General features: G+C 40.1%; 1 protein-coding gene across 3 annotated transcripts; it reads right to left on the bottom strand.

The window, feature by feature from the left end:
• Positions 1 to 5844: 5844 nt before the first annotated feature.
• Positions 5845 to 17742, bottom strand: TMEM218 (transmembrane protein 218). Of its 3 annotated transcripts, XR_009156509.1 has the most exons (5): positions 17643 to 17742; positions 15244 to 15361; positions 13050 to 13152; positions 7757 to 8705; positions 5845 to 7651 (listed from the first exon to the last, which is right to left on the bottom strand). XR_009156509.1 is itself a non-coding variant. In XM_058194798.1 (4 exons), exons 2-4 carry the CDS (start codon positions 15351 to 15353, stop codon positions 8568 to 8570), a joined length of 351 nt encoding a protein of 116 aa, XP_058050781.1. In that variant the 5' UTR covers positions 15354 to 15361; positions 17643 to 17742; the 3' UTR covers positions 5845 to 8567. The 3 variants fall into 3 exon arrangements, 2 of the variants coding, with proteins under 2 accessions (XP_058050781.1, XP_058050782.1); XM_058194798.1 differs by having other exon boundaries at positions 5845 to 8705; XM_058194799.1 differs by lacking the exon at positions 17643 to 17742 and adding an exon at positions 15710 to 17155 and having other exon boundaries at positions 5845 to 8705.
• Positions 17743 to 21938: the final 4196 nt, after the last annotated feature.

Genomic DNA, 21938 nt, shown 5'->3' with positions numbered 1-21938 from the left:
CCTTGGCTCTGACCATTATGAAGTGATCACAGCAATATAATTCCCCACACACATCTCCTTCATTGTCTATTCATTTTATCCTGGACCTTTCCTTTGGATGTATTCCCTCGCAGGGAATGAGGTTAAAATGCAGAATCCTGGAGCTTTGATCAGCTATGGTTCCATTCTCTATCTAAGAAATTTGCAGACATTTAGAGTTATACGCTGTTGCTGAATGCCAGGCACCTGTATGGAAAAGAAGTTGTCTTATTGACAAGATTGATGACACAAATATCTGGATCCCTCAAATCCACACCGTTCCAAGCTTATGTGCTAATAAGAGTGTCTTCTTTTTTTTCCAATTTTGCTTATTCCTTTGTATTTTAGGACTGCAACTTTAAACTTCCCCTTGGTCCAACCAAATATTATTCAGCAAACAATCAACTGAGATCAACTGAGAATTCAGATTCTTCCTTCTGACTTGCAGAATCTTAGTTTATATTCTATTGGGAACTATTTTATTGTTTTGTTTTACTGATACATGCTTTTTTTTTTTTAAACACACACACAGACCTTTAAATTTTTTCCAAGCTTTTTTTTTAAAAAAAGAAAAAAAACATTTTTTCCTTAATCTAATCACTTATTTCCAGCAGAAGCTGCTTAAAAAACACCAAGTATTATAAGACTTGTGATAAAATCAGCAATGTTGCCTGCATAAAACAAGAGGACCCTCCTGGCTTCTTTCCTGCCCGGAATTGTCTACTTCCTCAATGCAGGTAGAAAATACTCCTCCATGCAGCAATTTGCATAAAACCAATTTCTTAAAATCTGTAATTAAAATCTTTGCTGTTTTAGTTTGCCCAGTAAATTGGAAGAAGAGTTTTCTCAATTGTGGGAAGCTGCTGACATCTTTCAGAGTAGGCTGTTCGGCTCCTGTATCCCTGACCTTACCCTATCCTTTCCTTCCTCATCTCTCTTCTGGTTTCATTTCTGTTCTCTTGCTTTGTCCTCTTATCCACGTATGCGTCCATCTGTTATCTGAGGAAATTTCCTGAATGGATGTTAATCTGGCTGATGGCAAGATTTCTTGAAAATGGAATTGTTGATTTCTGAAACTGTTCCCTGTAATTCTCTTCTAAAAACTTTTTCAAAGTTCCATTCCACCCCTTTGTGTTGGGAATTTGTTTTAATTTAAAGGATATTTATTTTCATCTGGGAAGATGTCCAAACTTCAAAGCTGTTGAATGTTGAAATATCTTACAAAAACCTCTAGGCCATTGGTCTAGAACAGTGTTTCTCATCCTTGGCAAGTTTAAGATGTGTGGACTTCAACGCCCAGAATTCCCTAGCCAGGATCCTAGAAAATGGTCCACACATTTTAATTTGCCAAGGTTGAGAAATGCTGCTGTAGACCAAGGTTGCTTAATCTCACAAAGCTCATAAAAATTAATTTAAGAGGTAACTAGTGTAGAAGACAAGAGAACAGTTAATATCTTAAACAGAAAATAGTCGTACAAACCAACAGCCACATTGAAAATGGTTAGTTCCCAGTGAAATTATGTTAGAAGATTGTATTTGTTGGAAAAAGTATTGGGAGAGTATCTTAAGAAACAAGGAGGAGGAGAAAGGAGGAAGTGAGGGAAAGGGTGGGAGGAGGAGGAGGACAAGAAGAAGAGGAGGAGGAAGAAGAGGAGGAGGAGGAGAAGAAAAAGAGGAGGAGGAGGAAGAGGAAGGAGGAGGAGGAGGAGCTTCTACTGATAAACAGGGAGAGGTGATCACCTTAGGCAACTGACTGTACATGTTCTACAACAGCTCCTTATTGTTCTTCTTTTAATTATTATTTTTATTGCTAAAATACATTTTTATTTTTTGTCAAAATATATTATTATTGTGAGATATGAATATCGAGCAACCCCAATGCTATGGGAGGTCAGCTTGGCATACATGTAAAGATTATAAATCTCCACTCTGCATCCAGACTAAATTATAGCTGTCTTCAGGAAGGATTTCATGTCACCGAATGATGGACAATTCATTCTGTCTTGTCCAAGGTGGATGCTCTAACTGGCCAAGGCTCCCTTTAGAAGTAAATCTCCTTGGGCTGCCAATCCAAAGTCATCCTGCTTCCCCTCCCACTCCTATAATTAATTTAATTTTTATTATTTTGATAAGAAGCAAAAAGAGGGGAGAATGTGACAAAAACCATTACATCTGGATGTCCCCTAACATCCTGTGAAAAAGGCAGAATGGCTACAGGCTAAAAAAGCTTCTCTGAAGACATTCCAATAGGTAAGGAAGGAAACAGGCAGCCTATGAGTGCATCGATTAGAATGGATAGTCAAGACTAGAATGGATAGTCAAGACTAGAATGGATAGTCAAGACTAGAATGGATAGTTAAGATAAGAATGGATAGTCAAGACTAGAATGGATAGTCAAGACTAGAATGGATAGTCAAGATAAGAATGGATAGTCAAGACTAGAATGGATAGTCAAGATAAGAATGGATAGTCAAGACTAGAATGGATAGTCAAGACTAGAATGGATAGTCAAGATAAGAATGGATAGTCAAGACTAGAATGGATAGCCAAGACTAGAATGGATAGTCAAGATAAGAATGGATAGTCAAGACTAGAATGGATAGTCAAGATAAGAATGGATAGTCAAGACTAGAATGGATAGTCAAGACTAGAATGGATAGTCAAGATAAGAATGGATAGTCAAGACTAGAATGGATAGCCAAGACTAGAATGGATAGTCAAGATAAGAATGGATAGTCAAGACTAGAATGGATAGTCAAGACTAGAATGGATAGCCAAGACTAGAATGGATAGTCAAGATAAGAATGGATAGTCAAGACTAGAATGGATAGTCAAGACTAGAATGGATAGCCAAGACTAGAATGGATAGTCAAGATAAGAATGGATAGTCAAGACTAGAATGGATAGTCAAGACTAGAATGGATAGTCAAGATAAGAATGGATAGTCAAGACTAGAATCGATAGCCAAGACTAGAATGGATAGTCAAGACAAGAATGGGCAGTCAAGACAGGGGACCTTTGGCAGAATCACAAACCGCAGATCCTCTCTCATATCTTCTTCAGTTGAGGCCTTGATCCTTCTTCCTTATCCTTTCAGAAAACAGAAGCTAAAGGATTAGACCCACCCAAGAAGTGGCTTTGGTAGTTTTCTAGCAGGGTCTCCTTGTAATTGGAATACAGGTTGTTCTTCACTTACAACCACAACTGAGCCCAACATTTCTGTTCCTAAGTGACCCATTTGTTGAGGGAGTTTGGCTCCATTTTACAACCTTTCTTGCCACAATTGTTAAGTGAATCACTGCACTTGTTAGTCATATGGTTGTTAAGTGAATCTGGCTTCCCCATTGGCTTTGTCAGGACAAAAAAGATGATCACATCACCCTAGGACACTGCAACCGTCATAAATATGAGTCAGTTGCCAAGCGTCTGAATTTTGATCATGTGACTATGAGGATGCTACAACAATCATAAGTGCGAAAAATGGTCGTAAGTCACTTTTTTCAATGCCGTTCTAACTTTGAATAAATGAACTGTTGTAAATCCAGGATTATCTGTACTTTGTTAAATATTGAAAAGAGCTAAGCAGAGATAGATCAGATTAGTATCTGAGTCATCCAGCAAGTCAAAAATGCTGGGCAAAACTACTGTCAAGGTGCCTTGTCCACAAGATTTGAGCTTGGCCCGAGGGCTTCTGGACCCAGACTGAGAATGAAACACATTTCCAGTTGTACCAGAGAATATTTTATATGCTACCCTGATCAAGGAATCCCCAGCAGTGCTTTATGTAGCAAGTGGGCCAGTCCTACGCTGAGAAAATAAAAGAAAACCTTTCAGGATATTACCCTGGAAATCGTCAGAAATCAATGGAGCATGTCTGTCTCCCCAGACGCTCTTTCTCGGACCATAGGGTTGTGAGACTTAAAACAGAGCTACTTGACAAATTGCAGCAGGAGGCTGCAGAATTAACACATTTAATTAAGCCTCTCAGGGCTCAGACCAGCAGTATACGCTGTTCAAACAAACAGGGAAGGAAAGAGCTGAGCTACCAACTTTTGCATCCTTAGGCTGGAAAGACGGTAAGAGTGTGTTTTCCTTGGAGGTCTTGTGAATAGGTCAATGAGATGAGATTTCCCATCAGTATTATCTCTTCCCCCATCAGTGAGAATTCCTGGTTAGGGCAAACACTTAACCAAAAAGGACAAAAGAAATTAGAGATATAGAAATGTGCTACTCCAGGGGTCCCTGACCCCCGGTCTCTGGACTGGCCCTTGTCTGCAGCATGTCAGAAACTGGTCCACGCAAACAAGCGAAGCCCCATCCGCAGGTTGCAGGCAACACACGAAAGCATGCCACCACCTCCGGTCTGCAGAAAAACCTCTTCCCATGGAACTGGTCCCTGGTGCCCAAAAGGTTGGGGGCCACTGTCCTACCCTTTGCATTGACCTCAGACAGTGGTAAAGTGTGTGAAAAGGATCCCCACCACAGATGCCCACCTTAACCATGAGCCATGGGGTCGCAGTTATTAGAATGCAATATTGCAGGCTAACTCACTGTTGATTGCCAGGAGTTTGATTCTGACCGGCTCAAAGTTGACTCAGCCTTCCCTCCTTCCGAGATCGGTAAAATGAGAACACAAATTGTTGGGGGCACCATGCTGACTCTGTAAACCCCTTAGAGAGGTCTATAAGTGCTATGAAGCGGTATGTAAGTCTTAGTGCTATTGCTAACATCAAGCACTGAATAGTGTCATCATCACTATCGTCAGCCATTCAGTTGTGTCGGACATCTTCCTAAATCCTTGGTCTTGTCCCAGCCAGTTCTTTTCAAATGTGGAAACCAAATTAACACCCACTGAGTCAAAGATAGCTTCTGTCCTACACATAGTCATATTTTGCTCTTGTTCCTGCCAGGATATAGAATGGATGTAGTTCAGCCACATATAGACCTAGGCCTGAATGAAGTTGTCTGTTGTGGCCTGTTGACTGCTGACCCTTCCAGCAGCCGAATCAGATGAGGAGGCGGCATGGGAGTCAGGACTAGCATCAAGGCAACCTGAGAGCTCTGAGGAGGAAGAGAGAATGGAGCTGTCAGAGATAGAAACAGAGGCGGAGCCTGGGCCATCCATCAGCCTTCAGACGGAGAGTCAATAGCCTCCAGGTCTGGAGGTGGCTGATGAGGAAGAGGAGGAACAGCTGGATCCAGTGCCTGACGCGTGGATGCATAGAAGGCAGAGGAGAGGAGAGCAGTGGAAATCTATGGGCCAATCCTTGGGATGGAAGAGCCACCGCTGCTAGCGAAGCCCCAGCCTAGCTCTGAGGATAAAAGGCAGGAGTCGAGATGAAAAGGTGCGGCAGACAACTGTTCATCACCCTGCCAACAGGCTTGTTAACCTGCTGTGAGAAGAGAGAAAGAGAGAGAGTTTTTGCAAGGGCTGCTGGTGCTCCTAATAAAGGGAACATTTATTTAAGTACAGAGGGTTTGTAGTTTTTGGAAGCCGGGTCAGAACACTGTCTTTTCAAACTTCATAGAAAAATCATGCTCCCTTTATGCTTTTTAATCCTAACATTAGCAGGTTGGACACTGTCCAATGGACAGTCCTTTCAACAGAGGGAGCTGCCTCCTTCAGTGCCATTGGGACCATAATATTATAGATCATTATACAGATTGATGCAGTCCAAAAGTTCAATATTGAAAGCATAATTGAAAGCCAGTTTGGTCTAGTCTAGTGGTTAAGGCACCAGGCTAGAAAGGAGGAGGCTGCGAGTTCAATACTTGCTTTAGCCACTGGGTTATTTGCAAAAATAATAAAGGCAGAATACAAATAAATAAAATTAAATAATTGATATTTATTATTAATGAGTAATTGTAATCGATAATACAGTTGATTAAATAATACTTGAGACTTAACAGTATGCAGAACAATCAAACAATAAGCAATTGTAAGAAATTCATCCCCTCCAAATATCTGAGGTTTGTACCATATAAGCCTATCAAATCAGCAAGTTAATAGTCAATGGAGAATTTAAAACATTCCATATAACATCAGAAAGGAATAGAGTTCAAAGATGGGGAAGCAGATTATGAGAAGTGATTCACTTCAATAGAGCATGCAAATCCTTAAATGGGAAAAGAAGAAAAATAAATCTTAAAAAATGCTACATTAAAAGCTTCTTGGAACAACAAAACAGCTAAGTTTTAAAAACTTTACGCTGTAGAAATGGAAGCAGCTTTGTAAGAACACTGCCATGTTGGTCTATAAAAATATTGTTAAAAATGAAATTAGAACAACCACGATCTCTGGAATTTGTGATGCCTTGACGCCTCTCCTCACTTGGGTTTTTATGGCTTTCCAAATCATCTGATGCCAATTAATATGTGATATGGAAGCACCACTAATCTATTTCAGGAAGCTATCCCTGCTGGGTTTTTAAGTATTCCTTCGTTGGCCAATTACTTTCCCACTTATTTCTCTTGTTAAAAAGGAGGTTCAGCTATTTTAAAATGATCCTTTCAGGTTTTTATTATTATTATTATTCATTCCCAGGGCAAGTTTCTAATGAAGTTAGGAAATCTTATCTATAATCTTGTTAGAGGGAGCCCTTGACTGTCTCCCATACCTCTTTCATTAAGGGAAGAAAGGTAGATGAGCTCTTTTCTCCACTTTGAGTTTGTTTGCTTTACGCCATGTTAAAATCATTCTGTGATTAATACCGCCAAAATGGACACTGGAATTGCCTGAGGAGGATGACCAAACAAAAGGATCAAAGCAAAAGCACAGACCCTGAAGAGGTAAGTAGAATATTGAGAAAGAGATCTAATCTGTGTCTGAATTATCCTTAAAAATACATAGAGCAAAAATGTCATGCACAGTGGCATACAATGATAACACACCTATCGAGACAGTAATATGAACACTGAGCCACCATTAAGGCTGATGTAATTCCAGTTTTGCAGATTCATGATGCAAATACTGTTATTCATTAAATTTCATTCCATTTGTGTACCATCTAATGTCTCAATGACTCCTGATTTATAATCCTAATCATAAATCAACAGTTAAAAACATTCATGATAAGTAATGATCCACAAAATCAATTAAACATCCATAATAACATAAACAAGTCAAACAATAATATAGGATTTGCTAAATTTGGCTTCTACGTTCTATAGTTGAGCAGATCTAGAGACCTTATGATCTCTAGATCTGCTCTAAATATCAGGACTCTAAAATTATGTGACACAGATTGTAGTCTGATAAATACAGGGTATTTTCCCCCTTGCCAATGTATTTTTATGGTTTTTATTATGCAACTATTTTCCATATTACAATATTAGCTAACTTAGTGGGAAAGCAGAATATTTAATTTTAATATTTAATTTAATGTTAAAATACAGTTATGCCTCAGCCCACCGATTTCAATCCGTTTATGTCTTTAATACCAGGTGGGTTATGCTGGTTAGGGATTATGAGAATTGGTCCAACACATATGGATAAGATTAGACTATATAAAGTCCTGGACATCTCATTCATGGAGAATAATTGCAGTTAACATGAACAGTATTTTAGAAATGCATTCATGCAAGGCATATTAACATATGAAATCCAGAATCCAGTAGAGCAGTGTTTCTCAACCTTGGCAGCTTTAAGATGTGTGGACTTCAGCTCCCAGAATTCCCCAGCCAAATCTGAGTTGAAGTCCATGCATCTTAAAGCTGTCAAGGTTGAGAAACATCCAACAAAAAGTATGGCTATTATCTAGCACCACTGTTAAGGCACTACTTTCTTCTTTGTCAGGGCAGACCCAGAGCTGAACATTATCTCTGCCAAACAAATCCGTTAGATGTAACCATAGGAACAAATATATGATATTGGTTGCTCAGCTATGATTTAGCAACACTGATCATCTGTTGGTGAAGAAAAATGATCTGTTTCAGTTTTGTCCTCCTGGAACAATCTGGCCAAGAGACTTCTCAAAGGGATTCATTAGCATCTCTCACCTGTATTACACAGGCGGAGTAGACAATAAATAAGCCCTGGGGGATCCATTAAATTAAATCCAATAAATACAGAAAGTACTAAAAAGAAATACACAAGCGAAGTTTCACCATACAGAGCCCGGAGGAAAACAATCTGGTTACAAACCAGATTGACGTTCAATCATTTCATGTGAACACATTTTTATTCGTTTAATACAGTAGTCTGGCAAATGGGCAGTTACCAATACTGCAACACATGTTTTATGGGATTGAATCAGCATTATCTGAACTGTTATACAAACACATCTTCATACAAATACATTTTCAATTAACCAAAGTTAGAACACAAAGGAAAAAACAAACAAACTTAATATTCAGGATACATTTGGCTAGACTCATTCTACTGTATCTGAAACGTCTTGTATCTTGAAACTCAAGATACCGTATTATACAAATTCTGTATTTGTGAACAATACATTCTGATTCATGGAACTGAATCTTGTGTCTTCAGTCACCGGAATGGGAAACGTTCTTGGGGCCAAAGAACCATGAAGGACTTGCAGCCGATTATTCTAAGTGCTAGATCTCAACGGTTTGGCATATACAGGTTGCAGAAGATGGTGAGTCAGAAGCAAAAACAGGCATCCCAGGAAAACCACAGTTAAAACGAAGAGCAGGATGAAACGGCCAATGAAGAAGGTGTCTACAATCTGAGAATATAACACAGTAAGTCACAACTGTGGCCAGAGATCTCTTCAGCATTAGATGTCATTAAATTGAAAGACTGCTACGTGTTGCATCAGTCTTGGCAGGTGCTAAAGCTCCCTGCATATTTTCCTGACAACTAAGATGAGTTGGCTGGGGACTGAGAGCAGGGCTATTTCATTTGAACAAAATGCAAAGAAGAGCAACTAAGATGATTAAAGGTCTAGAGACTAAAACATATGAAGAACGGTTGCAGGATTTGGATTTGGCTAGTCTAGAGAAAAGAAGGACTAAGGTTAGCAGTATCCCAGTATTTGAGAGGCTGCCAAAAAGAGGAGGGGAGGTGTCAATTTATTCTCTAAAGCACCAGAGAGCAGGATAAGAAACAATGGGTGGAAACTAACCAAAGAGAGAAGCAACCTGGAATTAAGGAGAAACTTCCTAACTGTGAGGACAATTAACCAGTGGAACAGAAGTTGCTTTCAGGAGTTGCTGGTGCTTCATCACTGGAGGTTTTTAATAAGAGACTGGACGGTCACTTATCTGAAATGGTATAGGTTCTCCTGCCTGAGCAGGCTATGCTGTGGTGGAATTTGGAGTTCATTTATATAATTTCTTTCCAACTTTCTATTGAGTTAGAAAGAAAAAAGAACAAATATGCAAAAAAGAATAAAGAAACCAAGGAAACATCCAAGGTGAAAATAATTTCAGACTCCAATATAGACTTGAATAGAGGCGTGTGTTTGTGTTCTGGCTACCTTTCACTCTGTCTGGCCTGGCCTGGTCACTCAGAACTTTGACTATGGACCATCTATCTAAAATACATATTTATATTTTATATTTCTTAACCATTCATCTTCTTATGATGTATTTACAAACCAGGGCAGAGGGGGATAAAAGGAATTAAACACTTTTGCCTACACACAAAAAGACATACAAACACGCCAATTCATGCTTCGAGTATGAAACGTACAGTGTACGATCCAATTTGCCTTTAGCCCAGCAGAGAGAAAAGCAATGCAAAAATCACCTTTTCAGCTCCTGGGCCTGCATGATCCTCTGTGTTGACAGTGAAGGCAAGTTTCACAAAACAAGATTAATGCAAGTTTGACCTCTCCTGGCTACAGGACAAACTTCCTGTGGGTGATATGTTTGCTCATTCCACAAGCTTTACTTTTTAATTAGCCGATTAGCACATTGTGGGTGCTGAACACTCTGTGCAGGCATTATTGATATTCTATTGTGCTTAACCTCCTGTTGAAATTAACTCCAAAGATACCCCAAATGACTCTTCTGTAATACTACCTTCTCTCTCAACCCACATATTCTGGTACTCTTTCCATTGCTATTCCTGGTTCTAAAACCAAAGAGATGCGTGAAGGGTAGATTTATTCTTGTTTCTAGCCAAACCGGGGCTTCCACTTGCATCTTGAACTTTATCTAACGTTCAATTGTGATTGACCTATCCCAAATATCAAAAAAATCTACCAGACTTGATGGGTGTTTATTGTTTGTCGCTGCTACACTGAATTAGACTTAGGAAACATGGAACAATCTAAACAAAACTAAAGAGATACATGGAACTTTTACAGATGTTTTTCCTTCAGAAATGACATTGACCTCCCTTGTGGAGAAGGGCTGCACTGGCTGTCCCTTAAATTTAGGTAAGGCAACGGTCTGTGTTACACAAGTGTGCTGATGGCAGAACTGTGCAGGAATGTGGGCAGGAAGGAGCCCTGCAAGAAGCACAGTACTCTCATCATTAGGAGAGAAGGACAGAAGAGCTTCAGAATGAGTAAAGAATTTAAAGAATTAGGTTTGGGAAATCTCTGGGAAAGAGGAATCAATTGCCTCTGAAGTTGATCTGAGAGAGAGACACGCAGCTCTTAATAAAAATTCAGACTGCTTTGGAGGGTTAATCTAGCAGCAAGGTAAAAGCCTAGAGGAATATTTGATTATTGGTGAAATCTGCTGGAAGCATCAGCTACATTAGTAAAAGTGTGATTTATTGGAAAAAGGTAGAACTATACGCACTACTAAAGAAAAGATGGGGAGGGGAGTTATGATGCACTCTAATAAGGTAAAAGCAGAAGCCAAGGATCTGCACGTAGAGGAATAAGAAGCAGCTCCTGAGATCAAAGAAGACAGGTTGTGTTCATCACAATTAAGGTTATCATGAAAGCCTTAATGCTCTCTGAGTTTGGTGGTTTACTTGTGGATGTTTCACTCTCTGACTAGGTAACACTATCAGTGCTCAAAGTTAACGTCTTCACATCTTTAATTATGGAACTTTTTTTTTTTTTTGCAAAAGATGGTGGGTCTTATTTCTAGATTTAAAAAATAGTATTTTTTTAAAACAAATCTGAAGCTCAGATGGTTAAGAACTTTTCAATGTGGAAGATTTTTTTTTTTTAGAAAAATTATAATAAAGCATCCATTCCCCTATTTCAGGGGTGTCAAACTCAATTTCACTGAGGGCCGCATCAGGGTTGTGTTTGACCTGGGGGGGGGGGCGGGTGTGGGTATGACCAGAGTGGGCATGGCCTGCTCGATGTCACTCATGTTGGGGGCGCCTGTGGCAGCCTGAGTGCTCTGCCAGTGAAAACAGGCTCTGGAGCGCCGTTTCCGGCTGCAGAGGCCTCCTGCAACCCTCTGCCAGTGAAAACGGAGCTCATGTACGGCCCTCCCAAGCTCCGTTTTTACTGGCAGAGGGTTGCAGGAGGCCTCTGCAGCCGGAAACGGCACTCCAGAGCCTGTTTTCGTTGGCAGAGGCACCAGGAGCCGTTTCCTCATTGTTTCCAGGGTAGCCCCATGGGCCAAATCTAAGCATTCCAAGGGCCAGATCCGGCCCACAGGCCTTGAGTTTGCCACCCCTGCTCTATTTAATTGTAGAATTAGTTGTCTGAGACTATGAGAGGCAAGTCATTAAGTAGTGGCAAATATGGGAGAGCCCCATAAAAGGAATAGCACTGGCTTGAGCAATGAAAAAAAAAGAAATAATTCATGAAGGGTCATTTTCATAACTTGCTGCAAATTATAGCAAAGAGCATTGGCTTTAAAGAAGTTCAAGCAAAACCTATATTGGCTGACCCTAAAAATAAACAGCAGCCATAATGGCTAATTAATTTTTTTATATTGGGGCAATATTCAACTGAGTGCCAACGATTAGTAAGTAAAAGACAACACAGTCATTACTCATTAGTCCTGACCCACACCAGATTTATAAGCAGACAGAATAGAATTTCAGGAGACAGGAAGCAGGAAATTGTATAAATCCAAATCAAAGCTTCAGAATGCAAATGTAATTGTGTGGCCCTGTTGAAGAATCTTTTCATCAAAACAAAAAAAGAGCTGAAGCATAAATGAGACAGTTTCTCCAAAAGTTTAACAAGCAGTTATAACTGAACTTTCCTTTTTAAGATGCAACGGACTCCTAGAAAAGCAAGGCACTCTCTAATGGGGGGAAAAATTCTATGAATAATACAACATGGAAGCATGTTCCCTTTGCAAACAAACCTTAGTGTAAAAGCATTTCCTCTCACCTAATAAGGTGAGCAAGCATTCTTTTCGAGACTTCTCTTTCCAGCTTAAATACTTAAGTTTTTATAGCTGATTTTTTTTTCATGCCTGGGGATAAAGAGCTATTTAGTTTCAGATTTTAATTTCATTTCTCTATTGCTCAGATGCCTCTTATTGCCTTTTTGTATCCTTAGATAAGACACAGCACAAACTTCACAAATGCAAAATTCATTTGGCAAGTCTCTGTAATCAATGGGACTCCTCTAGTGCTTGCTGCTGATCACAGAATGGGAATTCAAACAACTAAACCAAACGGCTTGGTCTTTCAGTTAAACTCGATAAAACAACCTTCACTTTTAACGTCAAATGTCTAGATTTTCAGGCAAGCAAAAGAAGTTACTTTGACTATTTTTAATTTTGCTCAAACAAATCATTATGAGAGGCTGCTTCATTTCCCTGTACTGCCAGATACTTGCTTCAAAATAGAATCCTATCCTTGAGCCCTTAGTCTGCCATAAATTCAATCTGATCCATAGTATCCACCCACTCTTAGTTGGAGTCTTTGATACCCAACTGCCAAGCCAGCCCAGAGCTTCTAATAACTTAGGGCAGCACTAGCATTCTAACTCTGGTTCTTACTGTCATCACCTCCAGCAATGCTTCCCTTGTTCTGGCAGCGGTTGAGAAACAGGCAATTAACTCTCTGCTTGGGGTGATGCATTTCATTGAGACTATACTTAGCCCATGTGCTCAATCAGCTCAAAGACCGCTGTTTGTCTTGGTTTCATCAACAGCTGAGACAGAACACCTTGATTTGCAGATGCTTTTACCTTGATTTCTGTAACTGGAGCGGGAAACTTGCCGGCTCGAGGAAAAAGCAAAAAGATTAAAGTGATGATCACAGCAGCAAAGAAAACCAGAATGACTGAAAACCTAAAGAAATAGAAAAGTTAATGCAGAAATCATCACAACATTTGAATACTATCATCTCTTACTTGTATATAATCTACGTTAGTTCTTGCTCATAAGCCAAACATTAGATGTACAGGTAGCCCTTGACCTACGACAACTGAGCTCAAAATTTCCACTGTAAGCAAGGCAGTTGTTAAGTGAATTTTGTTCCATGTTATGACGCTTTTGCCAGTTAAGCAAATCAGTGCAGTTGTTAAGCGAATCATGAAATTATTAAATGAATCTGGTTTCACCCATTGACTCTGCTTGTTGGAAGTCAGCTGGGAAGGTTACAATGGTGATCACATGATCCCAGAACAGTGCAACCGTTTATAAATATATGACAGTTGCCAAACACTCATATTTTGATTGCGTGACCATGGGGATGCTGCAACCGTAATAAGTTTGAAAACTAGACATAAGTCACCTTTTTTCAAGGGGTGTTGGAATTTGGGTCACTAAATGAAAGATTGTAAATCGAGGAATTCCTATATGTCTTTAATCTGTTGATGAAAAAGAAGGTAAACTCTGGGATTTCCCTTTTTTCTTCTTTCAGCCATGATATAACATCTTCTGTAAACCCTAAAATTACATTAGTAAGCAGAACAAGGGCCATCAAGTCCAGGAAGGGAAAAGGAAGAAGGCACAGGAAGTGCCTGGCATCAGATTATAAAATGATAATTTATAACACATTTAATTACACATTCTGATATTTATTATGCTTCTAATCAGTTTAATTACTGAAATTTGCAACTCTGAATCTGGGGAGGATCTGTCTTTATGTCAGGGTAATCTAGAAAATGAATTTTCATGTCTTATATTAAGTAACATATCTGTCAATTTTCATTTCATGCAACTTTTCAGAGTACCTTTTAATAATCTCTCCTGCAAACTCACATTATTTTTTGACAACAAAGTGCAAACATTTTTCACAAATTTCTTATACTTTCATACAAACAATATTAAAGTGATGTACATTAAACTTCTGGTTTTAAAAAAGGAACACCATGGTTCTCTAAAGTTTAGTAGTCACCTTCAGCATTACAAGAAGTAGTTAATTCAACTAATTCCTAACCTTGTATACTATGAAATACTTACAAGAACCATAAACAGCTCTAGTTTGACTCCGTTACTGAAATGCTAAATATGCATAAGCAATGTCAGAATGCTCCATTCACTTGACAAGAATTGACCTATTATTGAACAACTGCTTATTACAGGCTCTATACTTTCATTGAAATAGCCTCTTCAGATATTCACAGAACAGTTACACTAGCAAGTCAGAATGAGGGGAAAAATAGAAAGTGGAGATTGCTACATAGCTATAGCACAAAGCGAAGATGTTTGAAATTGTATAAAAGCTTTGCTACTTCAAAGAAAGCTTTACATGTGACACTAATACAAAGAAACAATGCCAGATACAATTAAGAAAATTCACAGAGGACCACAGGAGCATTAATGAGAAACAGCAGGTGCCCAATAAGCGAAATGATTCTGTTGAAAGGATTGAATCACCTCTATACACAGGTCAGCAGATCAATAGTTATCATGATCAAGTGGGACCATTCCACTGGTCCAGAAACCTGCAACTGCAGTGAGGCAGGCTGTGTAAAATTTCCTTGTTAGGGCCAGGCAGTCTTTCATCGCAGCATTTTGCTACAGCCAACTTAAGAGCACAGAAATTATGTTCAACAGTGGAAAGAAACAGAACCTGGTGAATGAGCAGAAGAAATGCTGAGGAGGCTTCCTGGAGACTAGATCATATTCTGCTACTGCCCTGACAGGTAAACATGATCATGGATCAACATTAGGAAATTTACAGAGCTAACACTCCAGAGAATTGAATGATCTAATTTAAAAAAAAACACCACCTCATTGCTGCTCAGGTTACCAGTGTTCATCACAATGAAAAATCTTTGTTAACATCTCATTTGTATGATATAATGCTAGGACAATTCAGGTTAAGAATCTCCAGTATTTGCACAAAAATCTCCTGCTTTCTTAAGCTTTGCCTGAAATTAATTTGAAGAGCAGCTTCCCCTCCATTTATTTTGCTAGTAATAGAGATCTTACCTAGCAAGTCCAGCAGCTCTGGATAACAACATGCACAGCAGTAAAGTCAAGACCCAGACCACTGCCAAGATGAATACTCCAGGCCCAACTCCAAGTATTGTACCAGTCATCCTTTTCTCTGAAAGGTTAAGAAAAGTTAAAGGAAACTTCATAAACCAGTTATTTTTATTTAATGTGTTTAAATTGTCACTTCTTTTTCCATCTGCACCAACACCCCTCTGTTTTCCAAGCTGCATGGCAACCGTGGAAGGAAATAAACCAATAGATGCCATTCTTTTTTGTTGCTTCATTTACTTAGGTGCTGTGCTACTACTGATATTTCCCTTCCTCCGGGAAGCACTGGGTTGCATAGGTGATTCACATGCTTAAAATTCTCCCAGTGAAGCAAGGTTAATCTGCAACCCAACAAGAAAAACACAGACTTCAGAGGATAATTAGAACTGCAGAAAAAATAATTGCTACCAACCTGCCTTCCATTGAGGACCTGTATACTGCACGAATCAAGAAGAGGGCCGTGAAAATATTTGCAGATCCCTCGCATCCTGGACATAAACTGTTTCAACTGCTACCCTCAAAACGACGCTATAGAGCACTGCACACCAGAACAACTAGACACAAGAACAGTTTTTTCCCGAAGGCCATCACTCTGCTAAACAAATAATTCCCTCAACACTGTCAGACTATTTACTGAATCTGCACTACTATTAATCGTTTCATAGTTCCCATCACCAATCTCTTTCCACTTACGACTGTATGACTATAACTTGTTGCTGGCAATCCTTATGATTTATATTGATATATTGACCATCAATTGTGTTGTAAGTGTTGTACCTTGATGAACGCATCTTTTCTTTTATGTACACTGAGAGCATATGCACCAAGACAAATTCCTTGTGTGTCCAATCACACTTGGCCAATAAAATTCTATTCTATTCTAAACCAGGTCACACATCATGGTTGAAAGACAGGAAGAAAAGGAGGTACAGGCAATCACCAACTTATCACCACAATTGAGCCCAAAACCTCTGTTGCTAAGCAAGACAGTAAAGTGAGTTTTGCCCCATTTTAATAACAACAACAACAACAACAGAGCTGGAAGGGACCTTAGAGGCCTTCTAGTCCAACCCCCTGCCCAGGCAGGAAACACTACACCATTTCAGACAGATGGTTATCCAACATTTTCTTAAAAACTTCCAGTGTTGGAGCATTCACAACTTCTGCAGGCAAGTTGTTCCACTTATTAATTGTTCTAACTGTCAGGAAATTTCTCCTTAGTTCTAAGTTGCTTCTTTCCTTGATCAGTTTCCACCCATTGCTTCTTGTTCTACCCTCAGGCGCTTTGGAGAACAGCCCAACTCCCTCCTTTTACAACCTTTCTTGCCACAGTTAAGTGAATCCCTGCAGTTATTAAGTGAGTAACATGGCTAAGTGAATCTGGCTTCCCCATTGATTTTGCTTGTCAGAAGGTGCAAAAGGGGACCGACCACGTGACCCTGGGACACTGCAATCATCAAAAATACATCCCAATTGCTAAGCATCTGAATTCTGATCAGGTAACCATGGGGATGCTCCAATGGTCATAAGCGTGAAAAACAGACGCCTTTTTTGCAGTCACTCAATTTTAAACAGTCACTAAAATGAATGTTTGTAAGTGGAGGTTGCCTGTTGCAAAAATCTGGTAATTCTTAGATGGCAGCAAAGAATCTGTTCATGGGGATTTTTGCAGCCCAGCTCTACAAATCAAGAGGAAAAAAACAGCTCAATGGCTGCATTCTCACGTTATGCATGATTCCCAAATAAATCTGCTGAATCTGCACAATACACTGTGCAGCGTAAGACTAAACAAGGGTTGCGTTCACACAACATGGTGCCCCAAAAGGCAGTTGGCTGATCTGGTGCAGGGGTCTCCAACCTTGGCAACTTTACGACTTGTGGACTTCAACTCCCAGAATCCCTCAGCCAGCAAAGCTGGCTGAGGAATTCTGGGAGCTGAAGTCCACAAGTCGTAAAGTTGCCAAGGTTGGAGACCCCTGAAATTCTGGTATATCCAACTTTGTATGTTTTAAATCAGTGCCTCTTCCTGCTTTTAATCACGGCCATTCAAGAGGAAATACTTCCAATTCCCCTTCTCTTCCCCTGCCCGGGTGAGTCAAAGTGGCCCCATTGGGCACAAACAGGATTAAAAGAAAAGGTGGAAGGAATCCATATGGTAAATCTAGCAGGCAGAGACCATCCTGGTCAAAGCTTTCCCGGTGGAATTCCTGCCTGCCTTAAAAGCAAACTAAAAACATTTTTTTCCCTCAGTTTAAGGATCCAGCCACGAGACAGAAATAATATCAATAAAAATAAAACAATAAAAAAAAAGCGAGCGGAGGCCTTCCACGCGTGACCGGACCTACCCCCAAACTCCTCGCCTTCCGAAAACGGCCAATCTTAACCAATCCCGGGAAAGCGTTGAACGAGATATTTCCCAGGAGAGCCAATAAGCGTTGGTTTTGCTTTTTCACTGTCGGATCGGATTGGCGGTTGCTCGGGGCAACCCGAAGCCTCGCGGAGAGGCAGGCGGAGAGAGCGCGAGCGTGCCACCCGACGCCCGTCGGCCTACGGATTGGTTCAGAGGAGGAACGTCTTCACCAATCGCCTTCGTCCGTATGGCGTGACGTTATCGCCTTGTCTCCCTCTGAATCTGGGCTTGTGATCTTTTGGGAGCCTGTTCGGAAAAATCGCAGGATCTCTAATGTGAATCAAAGCTTTGCCCTTCGCCTTCTCTCTCTCTCTCTCTCTCTTTTTAATAAGAAAAGTTATTTACAGTATAAACTTATGTCTTTTCCTACCCAGTTGTTAGCTCAACTGGTTGAAGAAACAAACAAGCACAATTTAATGGCACTGAAATATGTGCTAATTTAGCCCTCCGGATTAAATTAAAAAAAAACCCACCAAATCCTGGCAAGTCAAAATGAAGCACCTGCAGGAACAGGCTGCAGTAACAGAAATAACAAAAAGAACAGCTCTCTCTCTTTTTCCAATTGGCGTAGATACTATCTATATGGTGCTAAATAATAATAATAATAATAATAATAATAATAATAATAATAATAATAATAATAATAATAATAATAATAATAATAATAATAATTAATATTTTTATTTATAGACCGCCCTTCTCCCAAAGGACTCAGGGCGGTGTACAGCCACAAATAAAATACAGAAAGAAACAACAATACAAAACTAAAAACAACCCTTAAAAAACCTATTTAATTTGGCTACTTATAGATAAAAATATTCCCCCTAAAATTTACTAAAAATTTTTACTAAAGGTGTTTAATAAACTAGAATTACAAAATCAGCAACATGAATAGGTGGTTGCCCCGGACCAAATTTGGGAAACGGATTCTCCTTTTGGGGGAGGGCTTTGTTAAATGCTTCTGCTAATTGGGACCATTCTTCAGTTATTATTTTTTCACCCCACTTTGGCAAGAACTTGCTTGTGCGGGTGTGTGCATGTGTTAAAAATGTTATAAGAGGAAAAGATCTCACATTTGTTTTGCTTGCTTATTTTCAACATTAGGGAACATCTAAAATAGAAACACTTGTAATATCCATTCGAGAAAATTGCCATCTGTCTTTTCTTTTCCCACTTCAGATATGTGTAAGGAATTGCTATCCTTCTGGTTTGTTTTAAACCTCATCGGAACATGTTTAAATAATACACAAGATTACAGGAATTGCTTGTATTCTGTATATCAGTGGCCCTCAACCTTTTGAGCACCAGGGACAGGTTCAATGGAGAGAGGTTTTTCTGCGGACCAGAGGGGGTGTGGTTTTGTGTGCTGCTTACATCCTGCAGATGGGATTTTGCTTGTTTGGACCGGTTTCTGGCATGCTGCGGCCCGGTGCCAGTCCACAGACCAAGGGTTGGGTCTTCATCCCGTAGGTTGGGTCTCTATCATCTCCAGACCTTCCCAAAATGGAAGGAATTCACTTTCTCCTTGTATTTATCAATTGCTCATTACTAATCATATGTGAAATATATGCTACCTGGAGTAGATGGTTACAACAGTGGGAGAACAGTTTGGGGCTTCTCGGAAGAACCTGGGACCAGCCACTTAGGATATAAGATGCTGGACTAATTAGAACTTTGATACTATACAGGTGAATGGCAGAGCCAATGGCAGCATAGAAATGGAAGGAATGGAACATGGGTAGTTGAATGATTAGCAACAGTATTTTAGCAGTTGCAATCAAGCAAATGAGCAAAAGAAGAACAGATTTATTTCATATGTAAGGAACCAAAATGTAGCGATAATCTTTTATTTTATGCCAACTAAATACCCTCAAATCCTTGGGCAGATTAAACCATAGAGCAATAAAACATCATCATTGCAGGAATGAAATCCAGCAGGTTCTGGACAGTTTCTGGAGAACCAGTAGCTGAAATTTTGAGTAGTTTGGAGAACCGGCAAATACCACATCTGGCTTGTTCCAGAATGGGGTGGGAATGAAGATTTTGCAATATCCTTCCCTTGGAGTAGGGTAGGAATGGAGATTTTGCAGTATCCTTCCCCTGCCACGCCCACCAAGCCATGCTCACCAAGCCCCACCATGTCCACCAAGCCATGTCCACAGAACGGGTAGTAAAAAAATTTGGATTTCACCACTGCATCATTGTATAGATAAAAGTAATATTTATTACAACCAAGCAACAGATGAAAATTGCAACGAAACCCATATCAGCCAATAAAACAAATGTGTTGCTGTTGGGAAGATATTCAGAATTTTGGGTGCTAATGCTGAAGAGGGCCTTTACTGTATTCTCCATTTATTCATTTTCCTAGGGTGCTTGGAAATGTCCTCAAATGAATATCTCTGAATTTATAGGTAAATGAATGTCTGAAATGGGTTTCCTGCCTCTGGAGGGGATTGGACTAGAACAGGGGTCTCCAACCTTGGTCCCTTTAAGACTTGTGGACTTCAATTCCCAGAGTTCCTCAGCCAGCTTTGCTGGCTGAGGGACTCTGGGAGTTGAAGTCCACAAGTCTTAAAGGGACCAAGGTTGGTGACCCCTGGACTAGAAGGCCTCCAAGGTCCCTTCCAACTTTGTTATTCTATATTAACAAGTTGAGATGTGATTTTGGTCACTTCATTGTTGCTTGGCTGTTCTCAGGCAGATCACTTCAGCCATCAAGTGGACTTCCTAAAGATAATTGGACCTAAAATTGTTCAGAGCTTTCTCAGTAATACCAAAAATGTATGATAAAATTGAGGAACCCCTTTTCACACTCCAAATCTTTAAAGGAAGACATTTCTTCTTTCACCCAAATTACAGCAAAGAGGAAGGGGTGGGTGGGGAGAAGAATCTGAGAAATTTATGCTATGAAGTAGAACTCATTATACATTCCAGATTAGCAACTTCCTTCCTGAGTGATCACTTAAGAGTGAAAACATTCTACCGATAAACTTTCCCATTAATGCAGCTTTCCTCTTGATTTGACTGCCAAAATTATTGGAACATAAGCTGATAAAGCATCTCATATTTAGAGGGTGGGACTTTAGTTCAGAGGAAGACCAGGTCTGTATGCAGAGATTCACAAGCCCTTGCTATTGCTGACCTAAAAAAACACTCAAGCAACAGATGATTGGATTGACCTTTGAAGAACCAATGTCTTGAAATTGAAACAAAGGTGAACTAGAAAGCAAACAACCTGTTTCAACATATAGTAATCTCCTGATGCCTTCCTTAAACTGCAAAATAATAATTTGTTGTATCTATTTTTCCTTCACAGTCACATTGATAGTTACATTGTTGGTCTCAAAACTTTAAAAGGTAGTAGATACCATTGAAGCAGGGGTGAAATCTACTTACCTTCCCTACCGGTTTGGAAGTGCACACGTGCATCATGTGCAATTTTGGACCCGCTGCGCATGCGCAAAGCCGCCTGCGCATGTGCAGAGGGTAAAAAACAGGTTACTTCCTAGTTAGAACCGGATCCTCGCGCTGCTGCAGCTACTAGTTCTCCAAACCACCCGCCGCCGCTACTGGTTCGGCCAAACCGATAGCATTTCACCCCTGCATTGAAGCATAAAGTCAATAAAGAGAATGGGTAGAGAACCCGGGCATAAAAAATGCATCCCCTATACTTAAAGCCTGCCTATGGCAGAAAAGATAGGGTGCAAAGTGTTTGTGTGTAGAGGGAAATACTGGGAAGATAACGAGAAATAAATGCAAGCAGAATTCATCATGATGATGAGGTCCCCATAATTAGGGCTAGGGGCATTTCCCTAAGAGAGATTATGTGCTGAAAATTGGCCTGTGACAATTCTACCGCAATAGAAAGTCTGTGTAAGAACTTGCCATTTTATAGTTTGTATGAAGCACAATCTCAGCTTTGGAAGCCATACTAGGCCGGAGGCTTCCGCGCTGCCACTTTCCCATGTGTGGCAGAAAGTAGGAGAGGGGTTTTGGTAGAAGGGGCCATTAGACATAATAACATTCTTCCTGCCAGTCAAGGTCAGGCCAAGACTGCATCTGGAGGAGTGGCCGGAGTGATGTCTCGAGATGGGACGGTTGGCGATTGGAGCATGTGATCGGCAGGGTCAAGGGGGTAGTGGTTTTGGAATTTGTCTTACTGAGGAAAAACCCGGATCCCCAGATTCGGAGTTCCCCCAGTTGTACCAGTTTACCTATGCTAGTAAAA

Source organism: Ahaetulla prasina, chromosome 9 (genome assembly GCF_028640845.1).
Source record: "Ahaetulla prasina isolate Xishuangbanna chromosome 9, ASM2864084v1, whole genome shotgun sequence".
NCBI classification, from domain to species: Eukaryota; Metazoa; Chordata; class Lepidosauria; order Squamata; family Colubridae; genus Ahaetulla; species Ahaetulla prasina.
This window is presented reverse-complemented; position numbering and strand designations above follow the sequence as displayed.

What these genes read in the sequence shown, in the direction of transcription:
- TMEM218 (XM_058194798.1), bottom strand. Translation starts at nt 15,353, where the DNA reads ATGACTGGTACAATACTTGGAGTTGGGCCTGGAGTATTCATCTTGGCA. An exon ending in AGAGCTGCTGGACTTGCTAG is followed by an intron (nt 13,153 to 15,243) that starts GTAAGATCTCTA and finishes CTATTTCTTTAG; the next exon opens with GTTTTCAGTCATTCTGGTTT. An exon ending in CTCCAGTTACAGAAATCAAG is followed by an intron (nt 8,706 to 13,049) that starts GTAAAAGCATCT and finishes TTATATTCTCAG; the next exon opens with ATTGTAGACACCTTCTTCAT.